At 41.2% G+C, this 21,557-nt stretch overlaps 1 protein-coding gene across 2 annotated transcripts in view; it reads left to right on the top strand.

Moving 5' to 3' along the window:
* SLC10A7 (solute carrier family 10 member 7) overlaps positions 1-21,557 on the top strand; it is a 346,730-nt gene that overhangs the window by 156,866 nt on the left and 168,307 nt on the right. For both annotated transcript variants that reach the window (XM_077279290.1, XM_077279289.1), the window contains exon 5: positions 10,817-10,855. In XM_077279290.1, the coding sequence (XP_077135405.1) occupies positions 10,817-10,855 (39 nt within the window). The remainder of the gene's footprint in view (positions 1-10,816; positions 10,856-21,557) is intronic.

Genomic DNA, 21,557 nt, shown 5'->3' with positions numbered 1-21,557 from the left:
TCAGACAGAGAAAGATGTACTACAATATCTATGCGGCGTCACAACATGGATGTGCGTGTAAAGTCATATATAATAGACATTGTGCTCCGCATTTTAACTTTATGCTTAAAAGGAGTGTTCGGGAGCACACCGCTCCTCTGCCTCACACCTTCATGTTGCTGGGGATGCTGTGATTTTGAAGATTGACAGTTCAGACCAGCAGCAGACCTGCACCGCAAGCCTTAACCGAGCGCTGTCTCATGATACTATCCGACACAGCTTTGTTCCTGGGGCAGGACTTATCTGGCTAGAGTCACCCTGGTGCTTGCAGGCTCTAAATCAAAGAATTTGGAAGAGCACATGTTCTTTACCTAGGCAACCAGCCAGTCTGAGACTGTAAGGTGGCTAGTAACCTAGGCAACAAGCTGTAAACTATAGACGGACAAAACTATCCATTCTTGTGAATGGAGAATATTTTTAATAAAAGGTAAGTTGCAAAGTTGCTTGTCTATACAAACATATTGCAATTATTATTATTACTTTTATTATTTTTATGAAAGTTAAAAATGTATGGCAATAATTTATTGAACCACTAATCGACAATAACATGTAGAACTGTCCCAGCAAATACCCAAGATGATGCAAATTACGGTTTCGCCATTCCACTGACTCACTGGGATTAGAGCAGCTGCAACTTTGGGGCTTCCTGGGCCCGACTACCCCCACCAGTGGCACCAAACACAAGCTTAGGAAGCTGACAGTCCATTGAGGTACGAGGCCAGGTGCCCTGATTGTCCCAACCTGGCTTCTCTGAACATCTCCATGGGTTTAGTGATGGTCAATGGAGCAGATCTGTATTCTTCCAGCTAGGGTCGTGGTCACTTAAGCTGGCATCCTGTAGAATGGCAAATCTATATTCCTCTTGATGGAGCCATGGTTTAAAGTCTGTTGCTCTGTAGAGTCTCCATGCACATTTCAATTTTAACCATTTAAGTGAGGCAACTTCTTTTCATCAGGCCCTGTGACCACATGAATACAGATTAAAGAGTGATAAAGTTCCCTTTCATGCAGAAATCCTCATTTGATGCTGCCCCCTTGTGGTATTTTTTCAAATTACTGTTTTTGTAAGATTAAGATACAATATAGAGAATACAGTCCCCTTTTTCTAGATCTGTGTGCGTTAAAACAGACATCAGTGAAAACTCTTCTGTTTGCATCTAGCAGCTGAAAACTAATGCAGAATAGATTTGGGAGTGACATTTTACATTAGAACACAGTTTTGTAGTGCATTAAGATTGTACTCCTTTTTTCATTATCTCCTGTATCGCATTCATTAGTATATTAAAGTTTTAATTAGTATATTCACAATTCTACTGATTCTTGTGGCAGATTTATTGAAGACATTTCTGCAGGTGGAAACGTGCTCCCCTATGTAATGAGATTGTTTCTTAAGCATGTGGATGCATTTCTAAAAACACTGAATATGAAGTACTTTTTGAAATACAGTAAACAACACAAAAGATTTACAAAGTAAGGCTATGTGCACACGTAGGAAATGTGGTGCAGAATTTTCTGCACTAAATCTGCATCTCCTGGCAGAATCCACAGGTGCGTTTTTTTATGCGTTTTTTGTGTGCGTTTTCTGTGCAGCATTTTTTATGTGTTTTTTGTGCAGATTTTACCACTTCAGATTTCTATTAGGCTATGTGCACACTTTGCGGCGTCCTCTGCGGGTTTACTCCTATACTATTGATGCTGCATATGCAGCAATATGCAGCATCAATAGTAATGGTAAAAATAATAAAAATTGGTTATATACTCACCCTCTGATGTCCGGATCTCCTCGGCGCTGCATGCGGCGGTCCGGTTCCAAAGATGCTGTGCCGAGAAGGACCTTCATGACGTCACGGTCATGTGACCGCGACGTCACGGTCATGTGACCGCGACGTCATCTCAGGCCCTGCTCGCACAGCAACCCAGACCGGACGGCCGCGTGCAGCGCTGAGAGGTGAGTATATCATTATTTTTTATTTTAATTCTTTTTTTTTTACACACAAATATGGTTCCCAGGGCCTGAAGGAGAGTCTCCTCTCCTCCACCCCGGGTACCATCTGCACATTATCCACTTACTTCCCGCAACTTGGGCACAGCCCCATGCGGGAAGTAAGCGGTTCAATGCATTCCTATGTGTGCAGAATCGCAGCGATTCTGCACAAAGAAGTGACATGCTGCGGGTTGTAAACCGCTGCGTTTCTGCGCGGTTTTTCCCGCAGCATGTGCACAGCGGTTTGCGGTTTCCATAGGGTTTACATGTAAATGTAAACTCTATGGAAACTGCTGCGGATCCGCAGCATCAAAATCGCCGCGGATCCGCGGTAAAACCCGCAAAGTGTGAACATGGCCTTAATGGAGGGATGCAGAAACTCTGCAGAAACGCACAAAAGTGACATGCACTTCTTTGAAATCTGCAGCGTTTCTGCGCAGATTTTTCTGCACCATGTGCACAGCTTTTTTTTTCACATTGATTTACATTGTACTGTAAATCACAGTGCAGTTCTGCAGCAGAAAAATCTGCTGCAGTTCTGCACCAATTCTGCACTAAATCTGCATCGTGTGCACATACCCTTAGGCTGCATTCAGGCTGCTGTAATGTGGCCCCTGGAAAGTTTTATGCTGCAACCTCGGCTCCTGACTAACTGATGGTCTCTCAACCCAGAGATGTATCTAGGTTTACTATCACCCAGGGCAACGATTCAATTTGGCGCCCCCCATCCTATCCCAAGCACATATGGGATTTGCACACTTTGTCACATACCGACGAGCTGCTCATCCTAATTCAATGTTCAGTGAAAAACTGTGAGAAGCTCGTTGTCACGTGACTGTAAGTGTGTATATCGCATATGAGTGAAGTGGTCATGTGATGACTGCTGGAACCAGCAAGCAGAGCTGAATCCTGACAGTGAAGGTATTACATGCTGTTGGGATTGGCTGCAGGTCTGCATTTTATATTTAAAGGGTGCGTTCATGTTTGAGATGAAAGTCTGCAGTCCCTCTGTGTGACTGCAGTCTTCTGAATTTTCACAGCGCATGCTCTGTGCACTCTTAGGTTCTTCCCTTACATAAATATGCAAAAGCATGCCACTCAGAACTGTACAGGCTTTCACCTGATATGTCACAAGAGTATCTTTTAATATTTTACCCATGCAGACTCAAATGAAAAAATTTTGAAAATTATTTCCAAAAAATCAGTATGATATAACATTTTCAAAAAATGAACATGTGCCTCCTATAGTCTGAGCCACATCTGTACCAAAATTCAACTTGGGATCTCAAATGGATCATATTTCAAAAAATAACTACCGTATATACTCGAGTATAAGCCGACCCGAGTATAAGCAGAGACCCCTAATTTTGCCACAAAAAAACTGGGAAAACTTAATGACTCGAGTATAAGCCTAGGGTGGGAAATGCAGCAGCTACCGGTAAATGTCAAAAATAAAAATAGGTACCAATAAAAGTAAAATTAATTGAGACATCCGTAGGTTAAGTGTTTTTGAATATCCATATTGAATCAGGAGCCCCATATAATGCTCCATACAGTTCATGATGGGCCCCATAAGATGCTCCATACAAAATACGCCCCATATAATGCTCCATAAAATTTATGATGGGCCCGATAAGATGTTCCGTATTAAAATATGCCCCATATAATGCTGCACAAATGTTGATTATGGCCTCATAAGATGCTCCATACAGACATTTGCTCCATATAATGCTTCACAAATGCTGATTATGACCCCATAAGATGCTCCATACAGACATTTGCTCCATATAATGCTTCACAAATGCTGATTATGACCCCATAAGATGCTCCATACAGACATTTGCCCCATATAATGCTGCACAAATGCTGATTATGGCCACATAAGATGCTCCATAGAGACATTTGCCCCATATAATGCTGCACAAATGCTGATTATGGCCCCATGAGATGCTCCATAGAGACATTTGCCCCATGCAATGCTGCACAAATGTTGATTATGGTCCCATAAGATGCTCCATAGACACATTTGCCCCATATAAGGCTGCACAAATGCTGATTATGGCCCTATAAGATGCTCCATAGACTATTATGTCCCATATACAGGTCCTTCTCAAAAAATTAGCATATAGTGTTAAATTTCATTATTTACCATAATGTAATGATTACAATTAAACTTTCATATATTATAGATTCATTATCCACCAACTGAAATTTGTCAGGTCTTTTATTGTTTTAATACTGATGATTTTGGCCTACAACTCCTGATAACCCAAAAAACCTGTCTCAATAAATTAGCATATTTCACCCGTCCAATCAAATAAAAGTGTTTTTTAATAACAAACAAAAAAACCATCAAATAATAATGTTCAGTTATGCACTCAATACTTTGTCGGGAATCCTTTGGCAGAAATGACTGCTTCAATGCGGCGTGGCATGGAGGCAATCAGCCTGTGACACTGCTGAGATGTTATGGAGGCCCAGGATGCTTCAATAGCGGCCTTAAGCTCATCCAGAGTGTTGGGTCTTGCGTCTCTCAACTTTCTCTTCACAATATCCCACAGATTCTCTATGGGGTTCAGGTCAGGAGAGTTGGCAGGCCAATTGAGCACAGTAATACCATGGTCAGTAAACCATTTACCAGTGGTTTTGGCACTGTGAGCAGGTGCCAGGTCGTGCTGAAAAATGAAATCTTCATCTCCATAAAGCATTTCAGCCGATGGAAGCATGAAGTGCTCCAAAATCTCCTGATAGCTAGCTGCATTGACCCTGCCCTTGATGAAACACAGTGGACCAACACCAGCAGCTGACATGGCACCCCACACCATCACTGACTGTGGGTACTTGACACTGGACTTCAGGCATTTTGGCATTTCCTTCTCCCCAGTCTTCCTCCAGACTCTGGCACCTTGATTTCCGAATGACATGCAAAATTTGCTTTCATCAGAAAAAAGTACTTGGGACCACTTAGCAACAGTCCAGTGCTGCTTCTCTGTAGCCCAGGTCAGGCGCTTCTGCCGCTGTTTATGGTTCAAAAGTGGCTTTACCTGGGGAATGCGGCACCTGTAGCCCATTTCCTGCACACGCCTTTCCACACCAGACTCAGTCCACTGCTTCCTCAGGTTCCCCAAGGTCTGGAATCGGTCCTTCTCCACAATCTTCCTCAGGGTCCGGTCACCTCTTCTCGTTGTACAGCGTTTTCTGCCACATTGTTTCCTTCCAACAGACTTACCATTGAGGTGCCTTAATACAGCACTCTGGGAACAGCCTATTTGTTGAGAAATTTCTTTCTGGGTCTTACCCTCTTGCTTGAGGGTGTCAATGATTGCCTTCTTGACCTCTGTCAGGTCGCTAGTCTTACCCATGATGGGGGTTTTGAGTAATGAACCAGGCAGGGAGTTTTTAAAAGCCTCAGGTATCTTTTGCATGTGCTTAGAGTTAATTAGTTGATTCAGAAGATTAGGGTAATAGGTCATTTAGAGAACCTTTTCTTGATATGCTAATTTATTGAGACAGGTTTTTTGGGTTATCAGGAGTTGTAGGCCAAAATCATCAGTATTAAAACAATAAAAGACCTGACAAATTTCAGTTGGTGGATAATGAATCTATAATATATGAAAGTTTAATTATAATCATTACATTATGGTAAATAATGAAATTTAACACTATATGCTAATTTTTTGAGAAGGACCTGTAATGCTGCACAAATGTTGATTATGGTCCCATAAGTTGTTCCATAGACTATTATGCCCCATATGTTGTTGCTGCGATTAAAAAAAAAAAAGACATACCTCTCGCCGCTCAGGCCCCCGGCACTTGCTATAGTCACCTTTCCCCGTTCCACCGCCAGGTGCCGCTGTGTCTTCCTCGTCCTCCACACTGACGCTCAGGCAGAGGGCGCACTAACCATGTCATCGCGCCCTCTGACCTGAGTGTCACAGGCAGATGATGCGGAAGAAGGCGCTCGGTGGGGGAACGAGGACAGGTGAATATCTTCGTGCTCCCCCTCCCCATTATACTCACCTGCTCCCGGAGCGGTCCCTGGCAGCTTCCCTGATGGTCTTCTCTGGGTGCTGACAGCTTCTTCCAGCGTTGAGCTGTCACTGGTACCTCTCATTACAGTAATGAATATGCGGCTCCACCCGTATGGGAGTGGAGTCGCGTCCATATTCATTACTGTAATGAGCGGTACCATGTGACCACTCAAAGCTGGAAGAGCTGCCGGCGCCTGGAGACCATCGGAGATGCAGGGACCTCGCCAGGAGCAGATGAGTATGTCACAGCCGCCGCTCCCCCTTCCCCGCCGACCCCCCAGGGACAATGAGTCGTGTATAAACAGAGAGGAGCACTTTCAGCCTAAAAAAATGGGCTGAAAATCTCGGCTTACACTTGAGTATATATGGTATATGCACATTGTCAATTTGAAAATCTCAAATTCAGTTCTGTTCACCCTGTGGTCTAAAAATGTAGGGTCTATGGAAAAGAAAAATTATCATAAACCAGGGAAATCGTTAGATACATCTATAGTGGATAAAGTGAAAGTTTTTTACAGTTGTGATGAAGTGAGCCAAATTATGCCTGACAAAAAATATTGTGTGTCTGTGAAGGTGAACGGCAAGAAAGTTCATGTCCAAAGAGTCTGCTTCTTGCTAATTTGAAAGAGACCTACCTTACCCGTATATACTCGAGTATAAGCCGACCCGAGTATAAGCCGACCCCCCTAATTTTGCCACAAAAAACTGGGAAAACTTAATGACTCGAGTATAAGCCTAGGGTGGAAAATGCAGCAGCCACCGGTAAATGTCAAAAATAAAAATAGATACCAATAAAAGGAAAATTAATTGAGACATCAGTAGGTTAAGTGTTTTTGAATATCCATATTGAATCAGGAATCCCATATAATGCTCCATACAGTTCATGATGACCCCATACTCCATACAAAATAAGCCCCATATAATGCTGCACAAATGCTGATTATGGCCCCATAAGATGCTCCATACAGTGATTTGCCCAATGTAATGCCCCATATATTGCTGATTATGGCCCCATAAGATGCTCCATACAGTCATCTGCCCCATGTAATGCCCCATATAATGCCGATTATGGCCCCATAAGATGCTCCATACAGTGATTTGCCCAATGTAATGCCCCATATATTGCTGATTATGGCCCCATAAGATGCTCCATACAGTCATTTGCTCCATGTTATGCCCCATATAATGCCGATTATGGCCCCATAAGATACTCCATACATACATTTGCCCTGTGTAGTGCCCCATATATTGCTGATTATGGCCCCATAAGATGCTCCATACAGTCATTTGCCCCATGTAATGCTCCAAAAATGCTGATTATGGCCCCATAAGATGCTCCATACAGACATTTGCGCCATATGCTGTTGCTGCGATAAAAAAAAATTTGCATACTCACCTCTCGTCGCTCAGGTCCCCGGCACTTGCTATATTCACCTGCTCCGCGTTCCACCGCCGCCAGCCGCCGCTACGTTCCCCGTCCACTGCACTGACTGCTCAGGCAGAGGGCGGCACGCACTAATCGCGTCACCACGTGAGCGTCATTGCAGAAGACGCAGCGGCGGCTGACTGCGATGGAACGAGGAGCAGGTGAATATCGCGCACTGCTTATACTCACCTGCTCCTGGCGCGGTTCCTGCTTTGCTTTTCCGGCGCCGGCAGCTTCTTCCTGAAGTGAGCGGTCACATGGTACCGCTCATTACAGTAATGAATATGCGGCTCCACCCCTATGGGAGTGGAGTCCATATTCATTACTGTAATGAGCGGTATTATGTGACCGCTCAGTACAGGAAGAAGCTGCCAGCGCCGGGAAAGCAGGGACCGCGCCAGGAGCAGGTGAGTATGCTTAGACAGCTGCCACTCCCCCTCCCCTGCAGACCCCTGGGTATGACTCGAGTATAAGCCGAGAGGGGCAATTTCAGCCTAAAAAAATGGGCTGAAATTCTTGGCTTATACTCGAGTATATACAGTAATTTTTTTACATTTTTTTTCTCTTTATTTTTAAATTCAACTTCTGCCAAGGTAGGATTTTCAGAACTTGCTGACCTATGAATTGTCTTGGCTGGTGGTAGTGGTGCACACTCAGGATGTGTATGTGCAGCACACCAGAACCCTAAGCTTATGATTGAAGGAGTAAAACCTTTGTGATAACAAAGAATGTGTCCAGAAAAGAGTTAAAACTGTTACATAAATATCTGCAAAAAATGTCCTCCAGTAATTGCTCTCCAAGAAGAGGCCATGGTACATAGCGTAACTTATAAACAGTGGATATCTGGTGACCGATGGATTTTTAACACTGTTTCTAAAAGTGCAGAAGACTTTTGTAGAACGTTTCTGTGACTCGCTGACAGTTCTTAAAGGGTTAGTCCGAATCCCAAAAGGAAATTTAAATTGATAAATCTTTAAAAACTACTTACGGTAAGTTTTGTAATTTTAGTCATGGTGAAACTACCTACCATTCACTCTATGGTAGGGAAATGTCCATTGTTACGAAGATTGTGGACAAGATTACATTTCACTCAGTAGAAGGGACAAATTGATGATAAAAGCTCAGTGTAATTACTTACTATTAATTGTTTAAGGCTAGCTTATATTTTATTTTTTAGCTTGCTGATTTAACTACTGTACTATTTTTAAAAACTTTAAAAAGGACATGTCTAGTGACGTAATAATAAAATAGTTGCATGTATATTTAAAAAAGGTGTCAAAATATGGATTCTTTTAATTTAGTATTAAACCTATTTGATTATGATAGCTGGATTTAGAAAATCGTGCTTGGAAATATAATTTTACAAATATGCCAGCCTGAATCACTGAACAAATGTAACCAAAAACACAAGTATCGCATATGCATTTTTTTAAAATTTTTTATTTGAAATCGCTCATAAAAATTTGTGACTTCTCAAAACAGCCTTGTGATATATCAAATAAAAGAAGGTACAGTTCTGAACAAAATGGCGCCTTTCCCATCTCTTCACATTATTTATCATATCTTGTGGTAGAATTAAGATAGTCATACAAGGCCAAAATTCAGGCTTTTTCCAAACTTTAGAAATCAATAAAAAAATAACTAATCAAGATAAAATTCAAAACTTGCTGTATTTTTAATTCACTAAAGTAGGACTTCAAAAAAGCACCTAACAAAATAAATGTCCTAATATGTCAGGTAAAAAAATGTTCAGATTTGGATCACTTGAATTGGAACGACCCCAGCGCCCCCGTAGAATGTAATGTGATTTTACAGCACTGGCTTGTCTACTGGATATTTGAGCCTAGGAGAGCATTATATTTTAACTATTTAATTTCTTGGAGGTTTTTTTTTTTTTTTTTTTTTTTTAACTTTTTTTTACTTTGTGCTTAAACAGAGCTGGCAAAGGCCTGTCCTTAAATCCTTGTACGATTAGAAGTAAAATCTACCATATATAATTTTCCCTAGCGATAAGTCAGTTCCCAGTTACAAAACTTGGGATAAGTGAGTGTGTGGGTCACGTATTAGTGGATGGGGTTGTTTCTTAGCAACATGCAACCAGTCTTTTAGTATCAAATGAAAATCTCGGAGCAGCATTGTGAAAGGTTGTCAGGGCATGTTGATATTTCTCGTCCCACCGCAGCTGAAGGACCATTGACTGCCTAGGGCTAGAGCTACACAGAGGTTTCTGAATAGTGATGCTGCACAAAAGGAGATCAGAGTGACAGTGTAATCCATAGGAGGCAGAGCGCTCACATTTACAACTTACTACTGTGATGATCATTCTCGTTAGGTATTATTCCAAAACCCACAATGGAACTAGGATGAACCCGAAGGAAATCGGTAACGGTGGACATTCCTGTTTTTTACATTGATTTCTATACTTTGTGATTGCGTTGTGGGAGACACTAGATTGCATTTCATGTCGCACTGGCCATATTGAGGAGCGAAGAGTTATTCCCAGCTTCCTTGAAAGAAAAATATGCTAAATCTCCCTTGATCACAGGGATGACTTATGATATTATTACATATACAGTACATGGGTAGGCATTGAATGGTCAATTGAAGGACTCTACCCCTGTGAGCTCACCCATGTCTAAGTTATTTCCTATCCATTGGATACTGCAAAACTTCCTAATTACTGGGGGTCTTGCCATTGGGTCCTTTGCTGATCCAGAGAACAGGGCTCTGAAGGGCTCTGTGTGAAGAGAGATGGTCGATCATGCGCACATCTGTTCCATTAATTTTTATTGGGACCGCCAGAGATAATATATAATTATATAATGATTGCAGTATATTAAGAGGATAAGTTTTGATGGGAGTGCTTCTTTAAAGATTCAGTAAATCCAGCGTGCATAATATTGCTATACCAAAACCTGTACTGTGTGCCTTTGTCGTAATTTATGAATCTGGACTTATTGGTCAGGGACAGGTGTTCATATGTAAAATATTGAATAATTAATAACATTCCCATGATTATCACCATATTTGTAACCACTTCTTTTGTTATGTCCATTTCAATGTTTTTTTCAGAGATTACTCAATGGCATAACAAAAATGAAATACAACTATTGAAAAATCAAAATATTAAACACTAGCCTGTGTACCAAAAAGTTGTATGGAAAATTTGGAAAACTAGTGGTGAAAAAAAAAAAAAAACCTAATGGAAAATCACGAATAATTAATAACACTCCCTTGTATATCACCATTATCGTAACAACTTTTCTATCATTTCTATGTTCAATATTTTTATATATAAAAGTGTACTAATCAGCATTGCAATTTATTTTCCTACAGGCTGCCGCTATATTTAATTCTGCATTTGGGAGTTTCTTGGTAAGTACATCTCGGATTTTACATACTGATCCATAATGTCATTGTCTGTTGTGGCAAACCACAATATAGAGCAGTAACAGAGGAGGGGAGGTAATGGGCTCCCAGCTGCGCTTCACTCTCCCACATGCGGTCACTTCCCTTTTTGTAATAAAAACCCTTTGCTGCAGTTAACTGTCATAATGAAGACGTATGTCAATATAGTGATTTATTTTCTTATTGTCTGTAATGAGCTGTATTGGATATCCATTATGCAGCTACAAATAGTGCAAGCATAGTGGAGACCAAAGCACACGGCACATGATTAAGGATCTTCCATCTCCGCTGAAGTCTCTCTTGAGGATTCGTATACGCATTGTGTGGCACATAAATTGATTATTGCTTAAAGGGAGGAACTAGGCCCTGTGGCTGGTGGGATAATATGTATATATGCTAATTACTGCCCACTAGTACTTGTAATTGTAAATGATCTTTCTCCAGAGTTTAGGAATACTGAAAGTAATAATGTCTAGGAAAGATCAACCTTCATTGACCTGATCAGAGAGTATCGGTGGCTTCTTGTGTATGTGTCCCGTAAAGTAAGAATAAGCCTGCACATACATGTGTCATATCTACATGTTGGTGTCAGCAGATTTTTTTTTTTTCCTGTTTGCACCTTTTTTATAGGAAACTTTTTCTAGTGGTCCAATGGACAAACCCTTTGAAAATTTGTGGAAGCAAGTGCATAGAATTTAGTCAACTACATCACAAGCAATGAAGGCAGTCCAAGGAAAGGAATCATTATGTTATAGGCAACTAACAATTTGATGTCTTCTATTTATACAGCCCATAAATGACTTATATGGGTAACACTCTACTGGTAACTTTTATTTCATTTATACGTAAAGGAAAGCAACAGTTGACTTTAATGAGCACACCTTACCTTTCTGTGCACCCTCCAAAGGCTCTTTGTAAGATGTTGGAAGCATCTCCTCCTTACATATACTCTCAAGACTAAAGCTACCTAGCATTGATTTCCAGTATGCACCGACTGGCAGGACACTAGGGAAGAAGCTAAACAAAGAAAATTGTTTTTTGGCTATATTTACACATCCGTGTGTTGCTGTCTGAGTAGATGGGTCTCCTGACTTGAACACAACATCATTCTATATGTAGAAGACTGTTGAGTTTTGACTCGGGAGACCAGCAGGTAGTCCGTACATAGATGTGTGAATGTAGACTCATTCAGACCCAGATCCAGCATTAGTTCATGCAAAATGGTCATACCATATTTGTGGTTGATAAAAATATTGTGGTTTAAAGAAGTCTGTCCATCCTATAAGTTTCAGAAGGTGCTAAATAAAAGACCTGTAAAAATATTTAAAGACACTTTATTGTACTATTCCCAGATCAACATTAATAAGTAAAGTTGGATTCTACTATTGTAAGTGCACAAAAAAGTCCCTAAGTCATAAGTGCTCTTGGCTCTCAGCAATAAGAGCTGCCCAAATGATCCATTATGCCTTTGAGTGTTGGCTGTAACATCCAACCAGGAAACTGCTACAGCTGTCACTCAAGATTAGAGGGAAGGGAATAACCTTTATGGTTAAAAGCCGATAGCTCTTCAGCCTTAGTGGTCATCTATGGAACATTTCAGCTTTAGTGGTAATCTGTGCAGCAATTCAGCATTAGGAACCATCTATGGGGAACTTCAGCCTTTGTGCTCCTCTATGGGGCATTTCAGCCTTCGTGCTCCTCTACGAGGCGCTTCAGCCTTAGTGGCCATCTACGTGGCAGTTCAGCCTTAGGGGCCATCTGTGGAGCACTTTCAGCCTCAGTGGCCATCTGTGGAGCACTTTCAGCCTCTGGCCATCTGTGGAGCACTTTCAGCCTCAGTGGCCATCTGTGGAGCACTTTCAGCCTCAGTGGCCATCTGTGGAGCACTTTAAGCCTCAGTGACCATCTGTGGAGCACTTTCAACCTCAGTGGCTATCTGTCGAGCACTTTCAGCCTCAGTTGCCATCTGTGGAGCACTTTCAACCTCAGTGGCCATCTGTGGAGCACTTTCAGCCTCAGTGGCCATCTGTGGAGCACTTTCAGCCTCAGTGGCCATCTGTGGAGCACTTTCAGCCTCAGTGGCCATCTGTGGAGCACTTTCAGCCTCAGTGGCCATCTACAGAACACTTTCAGCCTCAGTGGCCATCTATGGAGCACTTCAGCCTCAGTGGCCATCTGTGGAGCACTTTCAGCCTCAGTGGCCATCTGTGGAGCACTTTCAGCCTCAGTGGCCATCTGTGGAGCACTTTCAGCCTCAGTGGCTATCTGTAGAGCACTTGCAGCCTCAGTGGCCATCTGTGGAGCACTTTCAGCCTCAGTGGCCATCTATGGAGCACTTCAGCCTCAGTTGCCATCTGTGGAGCACTTCAGCCTCAGTGGCCATCTGTGGAGCACTTCAGCCTCAATGGTCATCTGTGGAGCACTTCATGCTCAGTGGCCATCTGTGGAGCACTTTCATGCTCAGTGGCCATCTGTGGAGCACTTTCAGCCTCAGTGGCCATCTACAGAACACTTTCAGCCTCAGTGGCCATCTATGGAGCACTTCAGCTTCAGTGGCCATCTGTGGAGCACTTTCAGCCTCAGTGGCCATCTGTGGAGCACTTCAGCCTCAGTGGTCATCTGTGGAGCACTTTCATGCTCAGTGGCCATCTGTGGAGCACTTTCATGCTCAGTGGCCATCTGTAGAGCACTTTCAGCCTCAGTGGCCATCTGTGGAGCACTTTCAGCCTCAGTGGCCATCTGTGGAGCACTTCAGCCTCAGTGGCCATCTGTGGAGCACTTCAGCCTCAGTGGCCATCTGTGGAGCACTTTCAGCCTCAGTGGCCATCTGTAGAGCACTTTCAGCCTCAGTGGCCATCTGTGGAGCACTTTCAGCCTCAGTGGCCATCTGTGGAGCACTTTCAGCCTCAGTGGCCATCTGTGGAGCACTTTCAGCCTCAGTGGCCATCTGTGGAGCACTTCAGCCTCAGTGGTCATCTGTGGAGCACTTCAGCCTCAGTGGTTATCTGTGGAGCACTTTCATGCTCAGTGGCCATCTGTGGAGCACTTTCATGCTCAGTGGCCATCTGTAGAGCACTTTCAGCCTCAGTGGCCATCTGTGGAGCACTTTCAGCCTCAGTGGCCATCTGTGGAGCACTTCAGCCTCAGTGGCCATCTGTGGAGCACTTTCAGCCTCAGTGGCCATCTGTGGAGCACTTTCAGCCTCAGTGGCCATCTGTGGAGCACTTTCAGCCTCAGTGGCCATCTGTGGAGCACTTTCAGCCTCAGTGGCCATCTGTGGAGCACTTCAGCCTCAATGGCCATCTGTGGAGCACTTGTGGGAGAGGCACGTGCTATAATCAAACTTGATTTTTTTTTCCTCTTTACTGTTTTAGCAGCAGTATTAAGGTACGGTATTTTTGAACATCTCTACACCTATCCTATCTATCTCTGGCAGTAGTTCTTGTTGATCTAAACTGCTAACAAAATACCTTTTTTTTTAAATAGTAAAATAAAATTAAATAAAACCCACAGTTAATGTGGATAATCTGCTGATACATCGGATGTGCTAGAACACTCCATGATTAGATTACTTATTCCTTTTTTTTTTTTTCATAAAATGGTATAACCTATGAAAAAAGCATTGTTGATCTCTCAGTTGTAATGAAAATGTAAACTTTACACTCAATTAAACAATGGATTTTTGCTAATTGTGTTTTTTCCTTTATATTACTCAAATATTGAGTTGTTTGGTTAGAATTGTGAGCAAAGTTTGTAACTTCCATCCGTAGCAATACACGGTGTTTACAGCTGTTCAGTAGGGATTTCACCTCCCGGATGAGGAGAGCAGAACCCTCCTCGCCTAAGATGCAGTTGCACGTCTGTCCTGCGCACACACCGCTCTTGTTTGCACTTCAAGATGATGTGCCTGCGGAATGTAAACAGGCCCGGCCGCAGGCGTGACATATAATCCCATATTACGCTATCGATTATGCTCTCCTTGGGAGGGTTTATTTGACTTTTTGGCCCCCTCAGTTTATTTTGAAGCTTTATGTTCTAGCAGTTTCCCTGAACACCTAAAAATCTTGTCATGTTTTTCTTTATCTAACCTTATTGGTATGGCTTTCCACACATATTTTTGCTGACCTGATGGTATTGTGCGTGTGACGATGCAATACATATGGTATACACTTTATTTTTTTTATATTTTTATTATAAAAATCTTTTGCTGAACAGTGCCCATTTCCAATTAAAATGCATTGCCTTTAAGAACTAATTGTTTTAGAAAACTGTGTTTTGTTTTTTTTTGTTTTTTTTTTTACTCAGCGGGTAATAACTAATTATGGATGAATTCAATTTACATAAATTTCAGGCCAACAGAACATCTCAGGATTGTACCGTTGAGAATTTCTTTAAGTTGAGCCAGTAATGTCATTATCTCCTCCTCTCATTTAAACTGCTCGCTTTACAATAATTGTAGAGCTTAATAAGTGATTTGATTTCTTCCCTTGATGAGGTTTTAATAAAATTTGATAGTGTTTGAGTAATTCAGCATAGCTAGTTATCAAAGGGGCTGGTCCTGGCAGCATGCATTTATGTATCCCTGGGGAGAGGGCAATGTCTGCTCGGTGCACAGCATGGCTGCACTGGCACTGCTTCTGAAGCCACCGAGTGGCACTCCTCTCCATTCACCACGCCATTAGCTTTTCACATCATCACTTTAAGATTATTCCTTTGTCAAGTTTAGATTATTTCTAATTCTAGACCTTTGCTGCATCATCAGAGCTGGAATCTGAACCGAGCAACGTCTGCACCTCGGAGACAACAGAACACTGTGTTCGCAAAGGAGGAGTTTACCTTTGTGGATTCATTCCTTGATGTATTTTAATTGTTAGTTCCCTATGTAAGCAGGCATGATAAAGTTGCATAACTTTCTCCCCACACGTTTAAAACAGTATTTCCCTGCAAATTTCCGTTATTGCTGCAAGAAAATAGCTTTTTTTTTGTATGACACGACTTGTATACAGAGCTTAATATTTTAACTTTTCACAATTTGGCTATTTTTTTATTTTGCTTTTTCATTTTTTTTAAACGAGCAAGCTCTTGGTATGGCATAATTTTCATATTTTCATGAATGTTGCTATAGGCTTCTTGACAGGAACAAAAAAATTAAAAGCGGAAAAAAAACGTGGAGTGAAGAACGTGATTCTATTCCCTGTACAGTTCTGATTTCTGTAGTGCAGACGTCTATTCCCCTGAATTGGCCCCACTCCGAAATAAACATATTATTCAATGTCCATTTGTCTTCCAAATTAATGACACACATTCAATTACAGAAAGAACTGCGGCTTTTAAATCAATTTTTTTTTTTAAGTATTCCAAAATTTTCAATTGCTGCTCATTTAATTTTTGTTATGCATTTCATTATTTTCTATGTAATTAGTAGGAATCTGCCTTACAATCCAATAGATCCAGATAATTTTAATTGCTGCAGAACAAGAATTGATTGTTTGCCCTGTCGTGTTTTAATCTGGAATTCTACTATTTGTTTGGCCTAATGCAGGTAACATTGGGGAATATTTAACAGAACATATATGGTAATATACAGGAATAAGGCCAGGAATTTCGTCTATAACTAGCTAAACTAAACCCATAACCCTACAGTAAAAGTCTGCAGCTAACACTGTGCAAAGAAAATGACTGTCAGAGGAAGTTATTAAATATTTGAAAACTGATCTTTTCTCCCATTTGGTTGTTAATGGGTGTCTATGTATACCATATATTTTTAGTGTGTGTGTATATGTCCGTAATATAAATATATATATAGAGAGCATAATTATACATTTAATTTATGTCGTTACGTATTTTGCATGTAGCAAAACATTGATTATGATGTGCTGGAAACAATATCTGTTTTGTAAAGGGAAACAAATTGGGAAGTAGGATGAATGCAATTTCTTAATATTTCCTATATTTATTAACTTTCCGGATATTCTCCTTTATCTCTCTGGTGCTTTAGTTGTAGTTTATAATCATTCTATTGTTAAAAAGGAAAGTCCTGCTGATTTGCTGGTGACGACGTAACGGGATGCTGCTGTATATACATTACATAGGCTGAGCTACAGTTTGAAGTACGGGGGATTGCAGAGAAGCCGCCCAAGCCTCTGATTTAATGTGGTAAATTTCAGACTAAAATGAAAGAGACAATGGGAAATTCATGTTCATATTCCCCACACGTTCACATGAGTTATGTAAGTTGGGATCATAATTCAAGAAAACATGTCAGAGCTGCCAGGATGTTGTAGCTGTATCTACTGATTAAAAAATTAAGGCATTGCCAATCACATATAAAACAAGGATTCAGTTGTTTTATGTACTGTACAGTGATTTTTCAGTAAAACGGCATGTATTTACATGCTTTTTTTCCTTATTTCTGCACTGTAGTAATGGTGCGGCTTTGTTCTTATAAAAGTTTCCAGAGAACAATCAAGACCACACTTGAGAAACCAATTCTAAAGAATATTCTAGTTCATTGACCTGAAAATGAGATCTTGAAAATGGTAAAGAATTAAAATGCAAATCTGTTTCATTATAGAGTTATTAAAGGTAACATGTCAGCGAAAAAGCAATATTTACTTGCACTCATAATGCTCGTCAGCTGGTAAATACTATTTTAACCCCTCCACGACATGCGCTGTACTAGTACTGCGCATGTCGTGTCTCCCCCTTCGATGTGGGCTCCGGTGGTCGGTACTCATAGCACACCTGCATTTCAGCTACATAGCAGCGATCTGATGATAGCTGCTATGTAGCAGAGCCGATCGAGTGGTGCCAGCTTCTAGCCTCCCATGGAGGCTATTGAAGCATGGCAAAAGTTAAAAAAAAGTTTTTAAAAATATGAAAAAAATAAAAAAATATAAAAGTTTAAATTTTTAAAATTTTTTCTTTTTTTAGCAAAGTTTTGAATTTTTTTTCACCATTTAGATAAAAAAAAACAAAAAAAAAAACCTAGACATGTTAGGTGTCTATGAACTTGTAATGGAGAATCATAATATCAGGTCAGTTTTAGCATTTAGTGAACCTAGCAAAAAAGCCAAACAAAAAACTAGTGTGGGATTGCACTTTTTTTGCAATTTCACCACACTTGGAATTTTTTTCCCGTTTTCTAGTACAAGACATGGTAAAACCAATGGTGTCGTTCAAAAGTACAACTCGTCCCGCAAAAAATAAGCCCTCACATGGCCATATTGACGGAAAAATAAAAAAGTTATGGCTCTGGGAAGAAGGGGAGCAAAAAACGAAAACGCAAAAGCGAAAAAGGGCCGTGGCGTGAAGGGGTTAAATATATGTGGCTATCTAACTGAAAATGTGGCTACAAGGATAAAATAAAGTTGGTCTCCTGTAGCTGCTCGCTTCCAGTTAGGGGTTGTGAAGGGTCAGCAAACTGTAATCACTTTTCCTGCTTCTTCACTGATACGCTCCACGCACACACATGTATACGCACACACATGTATACGCACACACATGTATACGCACACACATGTATACGCACACACATGTATACGCACACACACACTCTTTTAAAGGGGAATGAGAAATAAGGCTATAGCTCCACCCAGCGTTGGAAAATTTCCTGGGTCTCGGCTATCGGTGGTCCGATTTCCCATTCATTTCTCCTCTGATGTGATCTAGCATGCCAGACGGTTGAGATATGGGGTCCCCTGAGCCTTCCCCGCTACCTCTGATATTCCTGGACCCTCTGGTTCTGACCCCCAGCCCTCTGCGTCGTCTTCCTGGAAGAAAATGGCGGGCGCATGCACAGTGCGCCCGCCTAGAGATCGGTCGGCAACAACGGGAGAGTTTTCCTATTGGTTCATTTTGATCACTGTGATAGACCCCATCACAGTGATCAAAATAAATAAAAAGTAAATCAAACCCCCCTTTATCACACCCTTAGTTAGGTAAAAGTGACCATTTTTCCCCCCCAATTTTTGCAGGTAGGGTTGGGGTTAGAGCTAGGGTTAGTGTTGGGGTTAGGGTTGGGGCTACTGTTAGGGTTGTATTGGGTTTAGGCTTGTGTTGGGTTAATGTTGGGGTTACGGTTGGGGTTAGGGTTGGGATTAGGGTCAGGGGTAGGGCTATGGTAGGCTGGAGTTAGAACTGGGGGGGTTTCCACTGTTAAGGTACATCAGGGGTCTCCAAACATGACATGGCGCCCGGCTTTCATTCCAAAAATTTTCTGTTCAAAAAGTCAAACGGTGCTCCCTCCCTTCTGAGCCCTGCTATGCGTCCAAACAGTGGCTTTCCCCCACATATGAGGTATCGGCATACTTTGGAGAAATTGCACAAGTTTTGTGGTCTATTTTCTCCTGATACCCTTGTGAAAATAAAAGTATGGTATCAAAGTACATTTTTTGTGAAAAAAGTAAAATGTTCATTTTTTCCTTCCACATTGCTTTAGTTCTCGTGAAGCACCTGAAGGGTTAATAAACGTCTTGAATGTGGTTTTCAGCACCTTGAGGGGTGCAGTTTTTAGAATGGTGTCACTTTGGTGTATTTTCTGTCATATTGACCCCCCCCCCCAACCGCCAAACTCACTAAAAATGTGAGGTGTCCCTAAAAAAAAAAATGGTTTTGTAAATTTTGTTGTAAAAATGAGAAATCGCAGATCAACTTTGAATCTTTAGAACTTTCCAACAAAAGAAAATTATGTTTCCAAAATTGTGCTGATGTAAAGTAGACATGTGGGAAATGTTATTTATTAATTATTTTGTGCGATATGACTCTCTGATTTAAAGGCACAAAAGCTAAAAGTTTGAAAATTGCAAAATGTTCAAATTTTTGCCAAATTTCCATTTTTATCATAAATAAACGCAAGTCATATCAAATAAATTTTACCAGTAACATAAAGTATAATGTGTCATGAAGAAACAGTCTCAGAATCATTGGGATACGTTGAAGCGTTCCAGAGCTAGAACCTCATAATGTGACAGTGGTCAGAATTGTAAAAATTGGCTTGGTCATTAAGGACAAAATAGGCTCTGTCGCTAAGGGGTTAATTGAGTTTTGGTTCAGATATGACAACTGTGTTTCTGTATTGTGTTGATATATGGCTTTTTCAGCCTTCATTTACATTTGTGGAAGTCTCCCTGAGCCTATGCAGTGATTTTCACAACTGAATCATGTCTGATTTTAGTTCAGTGCCGGCTGAGGGCCCATAGATCACAAGCATTCAGTATTGACCATACCTTGTGCACATGGATTTATCCCTAAACTCTGAATCTTTTGATATGTACTATAGATGGTGGGATATTAAAAGCCTTTGCAATTTAAATTGAGGAATATTTTTCAGAAATGTTTCTACAATTTTTAGACCATCATTCACATATTGGGGTCCCTCTGACCATCTTAGCTTCTGAGAAATTCTGCCTCTCTAACATGCTCTTTTTTTTTTTTTTAATACAGTCATGTGTCTTGGTTAAAAGTAGTGATGAGCGAATATACTCGTTGCTCGGGTTTTCCCGAGCACGCTCGGGTGACCTCCGAGTCTTTGTTAGTGTTCGGAGATTACGTTTTCATCGCCGCAGCTGAATGATTTACAGCTATTAGCCAGCTTGATTACATGTGGAGATTCCCTACCAACCAAGCAACCCCCACATGTACACAGCCTGGCTAATAGCTGTAAATCATTCAGCTGCGGTGATGAAAACTTAATCTCCGAACACTAACAAATACTCGGAGGTCACCTGAGCGTGCTCCGGGAAAACCAGAGCAACAAGTATATTCGCTCATCACTAGTTAAAGGTTGACCAGCCGGCTGTTTTTCACTAGTACCCCACTTACATTTCAAGCCATTTGTTATACTTAACCCAACTTTTTTGAGATGTGTTGCTGCCATCCATTTCTAAATGAGTTAATTTTTTCAAATAAATTTGTTAAATGTCTTTCACCTTCTGATCTGTGTTTTATCTTCTGTTGCGAGTAAAATATGGCTGCAAGAGATTTCTAAATCGTTGCATTGTTTTCTTTACATTTTACATAGGGTTCCAACTGGTGAGTTCTTTCTATGGAAGCCTTCCAACAGAGACTGGACAGACATCTGTCTGAGATGGTTTAGTGAATCCTGTATTGAGCAGGGACATGATGACCCTGGGGGTCCCTTCCAACTCTTAACATTCTATGAATCAGTATAGCTGCAGTGTAGCACTGTAACTTTTTTGTGTATTGAGTTTGTAGAGCAGAGAATCATAAGGTGCATTCCTCACTTAGATTAGTCAAACCTCTCTGATCATTAAGCTAGACAGGCACACACGGGAGAGGGATGGGGTCTGCAGCACCGAGGAGAAGCCAGCACTGGTGAGAAATGTAGTTTTAGTAGATAGCTGAATGCAAGGTCCTATTCTTATGTGAAGCTGGATGCACAGGGGTCAAATAGAGATGAAAATTACACAAGGATAAAGAAAATAAATTTTAATGTTAGGCTTAGTCTGTATATTAACAAGAAGTATGCATTTACTGTACTTTGTAAATGGCATAATTAAAGGGTTATTACCAGAATCACATTTTTCACATAGAAATTTGCACTTGACTCACATCACATCCTGATGGCCAAAAGGGGTACTACAGTGGACCTGATTGCAAACCTGGGCAGGTAATTTTTGCCTGGGTGGATTCTAGCTAATTGCGATCT

The sequence above is a fragment of the Ranitomeya variabilis genome, chromosome 1 (genome assembly GCF_051348905.1).
Source record: "Ranitomeya variabilis isolate aRanVar5 chromosome 1, aRanVar5.hap1, whole genome shotgun sequence".
Classification (NCBI taxonomy): Eukaryota; Metazoa; Chordata; class Amphibia; order Anura; family Dendrobatidae; genus Ranitomeya; species Ranitomeya variabilis.
The sequence above is the reverse complement of the archived record's forward strand: the minus strand, read 5'-3'. Positions and strand labels throughout refer to the sequence as shown.